The sequence below is a fragment of the Silene latifolia genome, chromosome 8, assembly GCF_048544455.1.
Source record: "Silene latifolia isolate original U9 population chromosome 8, ASM4854445v1, whole genome shotgun sequence".
In the NCBI taxonomy this organism is placed as follows: domain Eukaryota; kingdom Viridiplantae; phylum Streptophyta; class Magnoliopsida; order Caryophyllales; family Caryophyllaceae; genus Silene; species Silene latifolia.
In genome coordinates this window covers 1,076,557-1,089,417 of record NC_133533.1, presented here as the reverse complement: position 1 = coordinate 1,089,417, position 12,861 = coordinate 1,076,557, and the positions used below count along the sequence as shown (strand labels likewise).

Genomic DNA, 12,861 nt, shown 5'->3' with positions numbered 1-12,861 from the left:
TTAGGGATGGCAATAATCTCAAGGTTGCGACAATCGACTGAATTTTGAGTCCGCTAGCGATTGAATAAGGCTAATTCTCACAGGTGATCAAATCCAGTTGGCTTTTAGAATAAAACCTAGTTATAATTTATGATTTATTTACTACTGTTCTTTCGTTCATTGTTCTAGCAGATTCAATAGTCATTAGCGGTTAACATTGACAACAGAAGTATTTTTGATGTACTAGTTATAGATTACAATAATAATCGAACTATCCATGAAAACAAAACAAAAATCACTTGCCTATAATAGTCAATATCAAAAATTCAACGTTTCTATTTAGGCTGAAAGCCGTTGATATGGTATTTTTCCACACAAGGGTATTGTGTGGAAAAAACCCTTGTGTGGAAAAATAATGGCAAAAGTCTATGAAAGAGTAAATCTTGTACATGAATGAGCAATAACGATTTAAAATTGTACTGTATATCTTAGATCAATAGATTTCATATTTACTCGGAGTTTATCCACTACGCACCCAAATACGGATAAAACAAATCTAAGAGCCCAAACCTTGCCTTAGTTACACAAGTCCACGGACCACAACTCTTCCAAAAGAAAGAGTTAAAAACACACCTCAACTACTCTTCAAAAGAATCATTACTCCCAAATCAATTGAATCCATGGCTTCCAAAGACAAGAAACCCGCGAGATCAAGCAGTAGTGGAAGACCCGCTGGTGGGATTCGAACCCTCGCTGATTTGAATCGTCATTCGGGTCATGACTCGGACAGCGACTCAGATGGTGCTCCTCAAGAATACTACGCTGGTGGTGAAAAAAGGTTGATTTTTTATCTCTTTTTTTACTGTTTTATGGTTAATTTTGGTCAATTAGGGTTTTTGGTGTGTGGGTTTTGTTTTGTTTGTATAATAAAGATGTGATCTTTTTGTTGATTTAAGGGAATTTGTTGTTTGTGATTTTTTAATTGAAGTTTGATTACTGTTTTGAGAATTGGTAATTTGGTGGATTGATTGTTTTTTGGGAATTGGGTGTTTTTATGGCGATGATTAAAGTTTTAAGGTTGTTGAATGATTAACTCGAGCTGTAGATAGTTCTCGAAGCAATTTTCATCTTGGGTAATTCGGAAACAACCTCTTCATGATGCTAGCGTAGGGGTAAGACTAAGACTGCTTACATCCGAAACCCTCCTTAACTCGTAATTTGCGGGAGCCATTGAGGCACTCGGGTTATGTGGTGTTGTTGTTGTTGGTAGTCAATTTTCTTATTCATTGTCATAATTTAGTAATGTCTTTTGGTTTATCTGTTGGTGGTTTTGTGGTTTATTTTAGGTTTTTCTGATTTTTCAATTTTTGTTTTTGAAGTTGAAGGTGTGCTAGTCACTTGGGTTTGGGTTTTATGCTTTATCAATTTGAAAAAAGCCATCTACCTTCGTGTTCTAATCTTTTTCTGTCACGATCAAAGCACGGTGTCGTGTGTAGTATACACATTGTGGTTAGCTGGATGGCAAGTGTATTATGGAAAATGTGTAATCTTTACAGTACTAGGAAAAAAATAAATGTTTACGACAATCTTCAAAGGCGCAGATGTGATGCTGCTCTTAGCCCAAATGTTTGTTATATTGTTATGTTCTCGAAATTTTGTGTGAAAAGGGTGGATTTGTCCGTCTATTTTGGTGGTTATAATTTATGCTTGAGGCTGATTAGTATTCGTGCAGAGCAGTGGGTGTATCGTAGTTCGATGATGAACTAGTCACCACTTTATTTGAAGGCTTGGGTAGTGCAAAAGATAGGAAGCAATTGCAGAGATGTTCCTTGTTTGCTGTTCGTTAGTGAGCGTGCTTTTAGAGTGTAAATCTTGTGTACTTTCAAGAGTTAGACATCCTTGAGATTATATTTGGGGCAGAGTTGTTTTTGTAACTTATACATGGACTAAAACTTCGGGTGCTTTAAAGGATATCCCAATTATGTTTATATAATGGAATCGGATGTAATGATTGCATATGTGGACTCATTGTCCTCCTTTGATTCCTAACTGATATAAAAAAGGTTGGAAGGTAGATAATTGTTCAATCAAATTTAGGGATGCCCTTTTTTGTTATCTTGTAAAATTTAGTTCTTTTACTGGATCAATCAGTACTTTCTGACTTGACATGGTTATTTAGAGAAGTTTGCTGCGGTAGTTACAATGTTTATTAGCAATTTCAGTATGAAAATTTACTCTGAGATAAATCTGCAGAATGAATCGGAAGTTTTTATTTTTATTATGTTTATAGTTTTGATTCTCCAATTGCTCTATCAGTGAAGTGTAATGTAACAGCCACATAGGTAGGAATAATGTAGGATAGTTTTCCCACGGCACTCATTGTCTGCTTCTTCATGCTTAGTGTGGAGTTTATACTCGCTTCTTGTTTTTCATTTCCTGCTATAGTCAACATTTCTCTATTATGAACGAGTTGTCGATGCTGCCTTTGCATGATCTATGATATGATATACTTTCTTGTGAACAAAGGTTAACTTTGGATACTTGAGCAACTTTTAGTTCTGACTTTCGTAAGGGCTTTGATGCAAAGAAAAGAATAAAAAAATACTTTCTTGAGAGTTGCCCATTACCACTAATGCTCGCTATTTGAAGAATCTTTTTGTGTGAGATGATTATCTATCCGAGGACCTTTACTTTATTTTGGCAATTGTGATACAAAACATATAATAGTTCTGGGAACAAGGAAGATGATCGTTCCTGACAACTGTGACAAGTGGATTGGAATGAAGGGAATATTAAATTGGATGGCTACTGTGTTGAAAAACCTTGTCTTTAGACAACCATGCTGTAAAGCTTAATTGGTCACTCGGATAGTGATTGGAGCCAAATTCCTATGGGACGTCTAAGCTGTGGAGAACTGGACTCTCAGATGCATATCTGGCTTGCTAGAAAGTGCCGAGCGAAATTTGATGCTAGTCCAACTCCCTCTGGAAAATTACTAAATATATTTAGTTAATCCTAGCTTAGGTACCATTCCTTTATGACCCAGGCATGGCAAAGAGCATTTGCAGGAAAATGAAGTTACACTCTAATTACATTCATCGACCCCCGTACCCCGCAATTTGCACGAGGCATTGAGGGACTGCGGTAATGGTGTCATAAGATGGCAAAATTTTCAAACAAGGTTACTGAATGTCACTTGAAATTTGAAATATATCAGGTGGACAGATATGTAGCTGACTTATTAATATGGATGTTAAGTTTCTTTGATGTTAACTTTTGAGTGGACTCCTCATTCCTTACTCTAACCACCCTGTTTCAGCTCCATCGGATGCCATCTTGCATTGTAAACATGTGAATGGGTTCTTTTGAGTTTGCCAATGAATGTTAGCTAGGGACAGAATTATATATAAGCTATGTTTCGTAGAGTTTTGTTATCCCTGCGGGAAATTGTATTCTGAGTGAGAACCCTATTATTAATTGAGCAAAGTTACGCTCAACTTTTGATGGGTAACTGGAGGGCCGGGACAACGTTTCCTCTGCCCTCCTCGTCACCAAGTTAAGAACCTTATTATTAATTGATGTAACATGAAAATATGAAATGATAAAGTTGTATGCAGACAACGCTCTCGTCTAAGTTTTTGTATTAAAATGTTTGCTAATGCTTCAAAATGTTTCTTCTAGTGGAATGTTGGTCCAAGGCCCACCAAAAGGCAATGATGTGGATGAGATTTTCAACCAAGCAAGGGAGCTAGGTGCTATTGAAGGTCCTCTTGACAATCTTCGGCCTTCAAGCTCAAGAAGTTTTACTGGTACTGCCAGAACGCTTACTGGGGATGCGGTACCTGCAGCTACGCAGCCACCTGAGTCTGTTGTCCACAACATTATTTTCTGGCGCAATGGCTTCACTATTAATGATGGTCCAATAAGGAGCTTGGATGACCCTGAAAATGCTTCTTTTCTAGAGGTAATGGAATTTATTATTTCGTTACAAGATAACATTGCCCTGTTGCATCAATGACTCACAAATGGTGGGCTGAACGCGGCTCTATGTGTTAACAGTACACAATATCAAGAGATTGTTTGCGTAAACCTATATAAAAATTGCATTGACGGGTTCCTTTGACTGACGGCTACCTTACAATAAAAACAAGAGCAACCATTACCCCTTCGACTAGGAAAAGTTTAATTTCAAAGAACAGCGATAAGTAATAATCAATTAATGGTGGTGTTTATATTTCTCATGTTTCATTTACCTTGTGTAATAATTTAATGCAGAGTATCCGAAAGTCGGATTGTCCAAAAGAGCTTGAACCTGCAGATAGGAGGACTCAAGTGCATGTCAATCTCATCAGAAGAGATGAAAACTGTCCTGTGAGTTCTTATCCTAACCTTGTAATGTATACTACCTCCGACTCTTTGGAATTGTCCACCTTCTAAGCTATGTTACTCCGACTCTTCAAATTTCCTCGCGTACCCGTGTCCGACACTCGACCCTCGGACATGGGTATGACTCTTGGACACCTCATTTTAGACCAAAATATGCATATTTTTCAAAAAAAATAGCCGAGTCCGACACTTGGACACGCACCCGTGTCGGATACTTCTACACGAGTCTGAGTAACATAGCTTCTAAGATGTTTGAGTGAGTATTTTAATCAAATGGAGCAATTTCAAAGAATAGGAAGGAGGTAGTTGATTGTAAAAGAACACATCATCGTCTTCTGGTTCACCATTCATGCAATCCCCTTAATTTGATTTTTTTTTTTTTAAAAAAAGTTAAGGAGTATGGATGAACATTCAGATCTGAACAGAATTAATATGTTGGTAAAAAACAATTATTCACTCGGTTACTCGAAAATCTTCATTTTTGCGGTTGTGCCTAGCTACTCTAGGATATGGGTTTGAAATCCCTTATTACTACCGTACTTCTCCTAGAAATGCCATATAGGGACGCTTCACGCCTGTATGATAAAAGTAGAAGAGGTTGTGTGCAACTTTATGACTTATTGCTCAAACACCTCTCTATATATCGTTAAAACTCGTAAATATTTCAAATGTATTGCTACTCCGTATATGTTTGTTTTGAAGACGCTTCTCCACTCTCGACATCTCTATTCCCATTTTAGGCCAGAGTCCTTACGTGTAAATACATCAAGTTATACCGATTTTGCAACCCTATTATACTTAGGTATAAGACCGTCTTATACAAGTGTCTGTGCTTGTATATACTTGCAGGAGCCGGAGAAGCGCACTGTTGCATTTCAAGGTGTTGCCAGGACTCTTGGTGGTAGCACCTCGGCCACTGAACCGGAACAAACCGATGCTACTCCTATGAACTCAGCCCCACCTCCTACTGCCGGGCTGATTGTGGATCAAGATCAGCCATCAACTTCTATCCAGCTCCGATTGGCAGATGGGACACGCATGGTGGCCCACTTCAACTACCATCACACAGTCAACGATATCCGTGCTTTCATAGATGCTTCAAGGCCCGGCGGAAGTAGGACCTACCAGCTTCAGACTGTCGGGTTTCCTCCCAAGCCACTCACTGACAATAACCAGACGATAGAGCAGGCCGGGCTTGCAAATTCCGTCGTCGTCCAGAAACTCTAGGCAACATAATGTTGTATGCAATATATAGAGATTTAATGTTCTTCTATAACTTAAGAATTAAGATGAAGTGCTAAATCATCCAATTGAGAGAGATTTGCCGGAGTTTTTAGAAAACAGTATCGACATTTCATGTCTATAATGACAATAATTTTACGTTATTGTCTATGCATTTATTGAGTTTACAAGTTTTGTGATTTTGAATGGCTACCAAGTACTGTGGTTCGTATATGAGACGTCTCATGATAAGATTCTCATCAAACGGACTCATATAATGAGATCGTTAGTCCATACTCCATAGTAATAACATATTGTGTAAGTGTTAACTAATTTAGTTCTCAAAGTCATGAGAAGCGGTACTCATGACATAGTTCAAATCCCGTTAGCATCGAAATGTCAGGTATTTTCTTTGTACGAACAAACAAAGGAGACTTGGTACGGTTCCCCGGCATGTCACCTGGTGCATGACATGTCCCATATTTCTGCAGAATTGCAGGTGTAATAAGTAATAACTGTAGTTTTCCAACATTATATATAGATCATCTGCATGTGCTTACGTAAACACTCCCATGACCCATCATGCGTCATTCTTAATCGAATGGTCATACATACAAGTATACAACTTGGAACCAATTCAAGATGGATGTGACTTTTCGATAAATTTCATGTAACAAAATTTTCGTCATGACAAATCTGACAATTGGGGTGAAATTTCTATGATAATCCCAAAATTTGAAAGGTCAAAGGTGGTGTTTATGGAATTCACAAATTCTTGACGGGAGTATCCGTCATTAAAGGGATACGGGGTATTATATACAAGCGCTTCGATATGTAAATAGTAAATTATTTGTTGATACAAACAAAATCGTAATCTCGACGATAGTTTTGTATAAATCATGGGTATCGAACTTAATTATGTAAACCAAAGTGGCTTGAGTGTAGTGGAGTGTGGGAGTGCCTCAAAGCGTTGCAATGGCAACGAATTAAGAGGTCCCGGGTTCGACTCCCTACACGGGAGTGCTGCGGTTACCTGTCATTTTAAAGGATGTCTTACATGACACACGTGGTTTGCAGGGTATTGCATGTGCCCGGGGGGATTCAACCCCTCGTCACCAAAAAAAAAAAAAAAAAAACTTAATTATGGATATGGTGAATTTAATTATATAAGGCATGCTGAAACCATTATTTCTGGAATTGACATCAAACAAAATGTCTCCAACTAACAAATTAAATAGAAGTAATTAGCATGACATTAGTAGCAAATGCAGTTGTGAGTGTAGGTACAATTGACAGAACATAAACTTTCATACAGATAACAAAACCCACCAAAATGAAGTGCATTATTACGTATGATAATAATATAGCATTGACCTTATTCTGTGTACCTAACAACAAGAGTATTTGAGAGTGACGGGTATATCCGTCGGAAGCTTACGACGGGTTAAATACTATTCATATGGAGTAAATAAGACAAAAGCAAGTATCTAGAAGGTAACAATCTGTTTTGTTTTATCTACCCACATTAATAGTACTTCATCCTTCACAAGTTTATGACGGATATGCCCGTCACAGGAAAGCGGTCAGAGTGTACTAGATAGTGTACCATTATTTCAATTGTGGGCATGTTTGACTTTTTATACATGGAATTGGCTTGTTTTTTGCCATTCTTTTCCTCAAAGGGATATCCTTTGCCGGCTTTTTATTTGATCAATTTTTAATGTGTGTAATTGTGTATTTGATCTTTCTTTAACAAGGAATCAAAACTTTAGTGATCATGCTACATAGTTAAGTTACTGTTTAATCAATTGAGCATAATATTGTTATTTTTTTTCCAGTCTATCGAAGCGCACACTTAGTCGTATAATAGAGGGGAGGAGATTCGAACCTGAGACCTAATATCCACAATATCTCCGTTTTATCCGCTAGAATAATATTATGGAGTATAATATATGTGATGTTCTAAGATAGAACATTGTGTATGAGAAAATTTAAGTAAAACTATGGTTTTATCATTTGTGTACATCTTTTTTGTTTACATTAGGTCATGAATTAATTGGGTTCCTCTCCATTTCTTTCCCTCTTCATTTCCTCCCATTAGCTCTTAATGACTCATATTTTATCCCGAAATGATCTGAACGGTTAGTTATTTAGTAAGATGGAGGAATGAATAATGATTTAATATTGTTGTATTAGAGGAAATGAAAGTAAATGAAGAAAAAAAATGAAGAGGATTCATACTCTTTTTTAATGACTTAAAACGGTGTTTTATCTATAAACAGATCTAAATATAAGCACATGGTGATAATAGGGACAAAATTTTAAGAAAAAGAAGGGTAGTTGCAAAGAAGATTTCCTACAAAACATGATACTCGCATCTATTAGACATAACAAAATTTGAAATAATGAAAACAATGTGAGAAATACTAAGGCATGGTTTACGGTATATATATTACGAAATAAGTATAGAATTGATAAAGATTAATTCAAATTGATATTCACATAGTTGGTTTAGTTTCTACTTCAATTAACTCTTATTCTGGACTTCACTTTCATTTAGTACAATTCAAGTGTATTCAATTTAATTTAATTCAATTCAGTTCATTTCATCTAAAAAAACTGGATTATATTTTACAAAATAAGGGCTACTTGATGATTTCAATATACTTCTTGCAAATATATTACTTATACATCAATTATGAAGAAACGGTGATTTTTATTTTAGAAAATGTTCATTTTATTCAATTGCAAGTATTCAAAGATTTCCATATACTTGCAAATATGACTTACATTTATTCATTGAATTTTTTCCTATTTTTTTTTACTTTTTTTTTTTGTTTTCCAAATTGTCACCTCACCTATCAACCCTAATTTACAATTTACACATCCATCAATTTAAAGCCTAAATCTTGTGACCAAAGTACCAACAACAACAACTACATTAGAGCCTTAATCTCAAAATGATTTGGGGTCGGCTGACATGAATCATCCTTTAGAATCTTTCATGAGTGAACGCACCCGTCAAAATGCGAATAAAAAAGGAAAAATGAAAAACAAAAGATAGAGCGAAAATGTAATAGAAAGTCAAGAAGAACTTGTGACCAAAGTACACAACCAAAAAAAGTTGTTGAAACACATGACATTTTGACAACCTAAGACTATATAGTACACAAATCATACTAGGAGAGTAGGATCCAACATCCAAATCAAGTAATCAAATACTAGTAAAAACGGAACATTAATTAATTTCCCTAAAAAAAAAACATTAATTAATTTTAGTAAATAATCCCAATTTCAATTTTCTTTAATTTTCTCCCATTTTATGTTTTGTTGCTCATCTTCACTCTAAAACTTGCTTCTACCCTTTCTCTCATACACTCACCCATCTTAATCTTAATCTTTGTTAAAAAAAAATACCCTTTTGTTCTTCTCTTCATTCTTTAAAAACCCATTAAATTTAATCTAGGGTTTATATTTTTCTCCCAAATTCTAGGGTTCTTATTTTCTCCCATTTTTGTGCTGAAAGATTCAATCTTTTTGCTTCAAAACCTTCATTAATGGCGAAAACTCGTCCTGGGAAACGTGACCTTGATTCTTACAACATTAAAGGCACCAACAAAGTTGTTCATGGTGATTTCTTATTTTCTCTGTTTATTTATTTTTCATTTTATGATTTTATTTTTGGTTTTGCTGTATTTTTATCTGGGGTCATTCGAAATCGTGTATTTGGACCGTAACATAAGGGTAAGACTGCGTACATTCGACCCCCTTACCCCGTAATTTGCCGGAGCCATTGAGGCATTGGGTAATGTTGTTATTGTTGTTACTGATTTTGGTTTTGCTGTGATTAATACCATTTTTGATGCTGTGCCCTATTGTTTTTTCTGCCATTGTTGCATGAAACAGCTGTAAAGTTCATGTTTTTAATACTCAAATAACCTCATTTGTAGCATTGTGTGTTTGTTATCTTGGTTGGGCTAGTTTTTTGAAAGAAATCTTTTTTTAGTCCACATTTATGCTTAAAGTGTGTTGCTAATACAAGTCTAAGACTGCGTACACCCGACTGTCCTTAACCTGCAATTTGCGCGAGCTCTTGAGGCACTAGGTGAATGGAATAATGTGTTATTTCACTTGTGGAGATTTTACCTCATTTCTGCCTGTAAGTAGTGTTATAGCTTGTTTGTTGGATATAATTGATTATTTGACTGAATTTCTGTAATGGCATTGGTGTATTAGCTGGAGATTGTGTTCTGATGAGGCCCTCGGACGTTGGTAACCCGCCATATGTGGCTCGTGTTGAAAAGATTGAGGCTGACATTCGAAGCAATGTGAAGGTGAAAGTGAGATGGTATTATAGGCCAGAGGAATCAATGGGTGGAAGGAGGCCCTTTCATGGGGCGAAAGAGTTGTTCTTGTCTGACCATTATGATATGCAAAGTGCCCATACAATTGAAGGGAAGTGTACTGTTCACTCCTTCAAGAACTACACTAAGCTTGAGAATGTTGGGTCTGATGATTACTTCTGTAGATTCGAATATAAGGCTGCTACCGGTGCTTTTACTCCTGATCGAGTGGCTGTGTGAGTGTTCAGCATCATTTAGGCATTTTAGTGGCTTTTATTAGTTAGGTTGTGCTGTTTCTTAGTTAGGCCTGATTGGTTTTGCTGTGTATTGTTTTTGTAGGTATTGCAAATGTGAGATGCCGTATAACCCAGACGATCTCATGGTGCAATGTGAGGGTTGCAAAGACTGGTAATTTCCCGATATTAATTTGATCTATGTAATGTGATTGAATTTCCTGATCAAGTCTGATGACTGCATGTTGTAAGGATTAGACACTATTTCAAAGTACTGGAAAAGTTTCGAGTATGAACTACCATGTAGGTTAGGCTAACTCTGTCTGTTAAGAATGTTGGCTGATACGTGAATGCTAATGATCAACTGGTCATCTTTTGCTTTACTAAAATGGAATCAAACGTTCTACTTTTCTCCTCCTTTAACTGCCCAACACTTCAAATGAGAATTCGTTTCATGCTTGAGAACTTAAACATGACGTTCCATACATAGGTTTTGGTAATGGCCGAATTTGTCTTCGAACGCTTTTGTATGCTAGTTAGTTTGCTGTGTCAAGGCAATCTTTTGGTCCTTTATCTTTCGTTTTCTAAAATCTTGGGCATTAGCTAGTCGTGGATTCTTCATACTGTGTAGCTGACTGCCTGCCAGTCAGAAGGACCTCTTACCCTTTGCGTTGGCATGATGATATTGGTCAAACGGGGAAAATGTCTCCCGTTATGAATTTCATTCTCATTTTCTAGTAAGTTTATCATGCTTGTAGTGAGTCCTGTACAACTATCATATACTTTGGTAGTTTGGTGTTATCATTCTTATTTAATGGGCCATACTCACGTGTAAGACCATCTCATATAAGTTTTTGTGTTGTGCTTGTAGGTTCCATCCTTCTTGCATGGGCATGAGTATTGAAGAAGCAAAGAAGCTGGATCACTTTCTTTGCTCTGATTGTGTCGCTGAAATCGACCCAAAAAGAGGGACAAACTCCTTTTCTGTATCACCAATGGCTGATGGCAGGGTGAGTTATCTTCCCTACTTTGTTGAGAAATTGGATACGTAGGTTTACAACGTACACGACTTTTTGTTCATTGCCTTGAACCATTTTTGCATGGGTCGGTGTTTGATTCCAAGATGGCTTCGAGTTTGTAGAACGCTACATGGTTCAGATATGGCTATGTAGTTCGCTGACAATACCTGTTTCCATACAGACCCAACTCCTAACCATACCATTGTCTTTCTTGGACAAATTTGCCCAAACTTGCTATTCTAGTTGTGAAATTGCGTTTACAGGAGAAAATGTGTTGTTTCTGAATTAGTAGGAAATTGAGGCTTTGGTACCTATAATGATTTCACTCTTTTGCATCTCTAAATTTTACTCTCTGCTGATCTCTTATTGATTTGTTATAGTAGTCAGGTGTGGACTTATTTACCCTCTTGTTTTGTGACGTTCTTGTACAAATTAGTCTGGAATGCACCGTCAATTATCAATATTCAATAACTCTCATTAGAGTCCGTCTCCAGCTGCATAAATAGCCTAAACCCTTGACGTGGATTTTCTTCATTTTCATAGTTGCTCGTATCATATTTTTGTATGATCATGAACACTACTGCGTTTGGCATGCAACCTTCTGCAACCATTATAATTGCTCACATTGTCAATTTATTATTTATTGACTTGGGCAAATTTCTGAACGACTTCGGTTCTGCTTGACTGATACAGTGATACTCTTGATGTAGTGAAACTTCATCCAAATTGCAATCGCATCTCATCTTCTCTATGAAATTTTAATGACTTTAGTGAAAGTCAGTGTTGAATAAAATCTATTTATCTCTGCTTCTGCGAAGTTATTACTGTCATATTGATTGTTTCTGTTGTAAAGCTTTTCGTCGCTGACACTTTTAATGAGTTTAGCAGGCACTATTGTATTGATTTTCAGGTCATATTCTGTAAAACAAAATCGTTTGTGCATTTCGGCTAAACTTTGTATGAACAAATTTTATCTGGCGACCCTGTAAACAAATTTTATGTACACGTTCAAGAGAATATCGCAACAATTTTTCTGATCAACTGAATTTGCAAATTTATTGTTTTACAGACTGATAATAAGAGAAGGAAGAGATGAGGTCCAACGTCTGAATGCGAGGGAGCTCGATGTCACCTGCATTACTATCTCCATGTTGTGAGGGATGTACTTGTCGACTGTGAACCTTAAGGCCATGCGCCCATGCTTGAGCTCAAAACTATGGGACCATTATTTCTGTATGTTCGTCTCCCCGAGGCATTCATGCATGCATGTATGACTGACTAATGACTTGTCTGTAGTGTAAAACCTGTGCAGGAAGACCGAGTTCCGATTTTAGCCATTGTTGAACTGTGCCCAATTTCTATAACAGCTGCTTGTGCCAAGCCTTGTTGCTTATGGGCATCATTTGATCATATTTTCACATGCTCCGAGTTAGTTTTTTTAGTTATTCATTGCTGTAATTTGTTAGTTTCGGATTTCATGCCTGCATTTTGTTCGGTATACCGAGTTCAAAGCTGACCAAGCCTAAATCAGACTCGGAACATTACTACCTGAAGTAAACTACACAATTACATGCTTTGAAGAGCTTTATAAACACGACACAAAATGACCCGATGTGACCAATTAGCCCCGCCCGCATGGTTTGTCATCCTAAGGTCGGGGCTAATTAAATTCGGGTCTCA

The 12,861-nt window shown here is 36.8% G+C and overlaps 2 protein-coding genes across 2 annotated transcripts; both read left to right on the top strand.

The window, feature by feature from the left end:
* Positions 1 to 516: 516 nt before the first annotated feature.
* Positions 517 to 5,783, top strand: LOC141595935 (plant UBX domain-containing protein 4-like). The gene is made up of 4 exons (XM_074415897.1): positions 517 to 817; positions 3,661 to 3,943; positions 4,255 to 4,350; positions 5,215 to 5,783. The coding sequence occupies exons 1-4, from the start codon at positions 660 to 662 to the stop codon at positions 5,590 to 5,592; spliced, it is 915 nt and encodes a 304-aa protein (XP_074271998.1). The 5' UTR covers positions 517 to 659; the 3' UTR covers positions 5,593 to 5,783.
* A 2,992-nt stretch (positions 5,784 to 8,775) lies between these two features.
* Positions 8,776 to 12,591, top strand: LOC141595929 (chromatin remodeling protein EBS-like). The gene is made up of 5 exons (XM_074415890.1): positions 8,776 to 9,216; positions 9,823 to 10,165; positions 10,269 to 10,337; positions 11,034 to 11,172; positions 12,251 to 12,591. Exons 1-5 carry the CDS (start codon positions 9,144 to 9,146, stop codon positions 12,275 to 12,277), a joined length of 651 nt encoding a protein of 216 aa, XP_074271991.1. The 5' UTR covers positions 8,776 to 9,143; the 3' UTR covers positions 12,278 to 12,591.
* Positions 12,592 to 12,861: the final 270 nt, after the last annotated feature.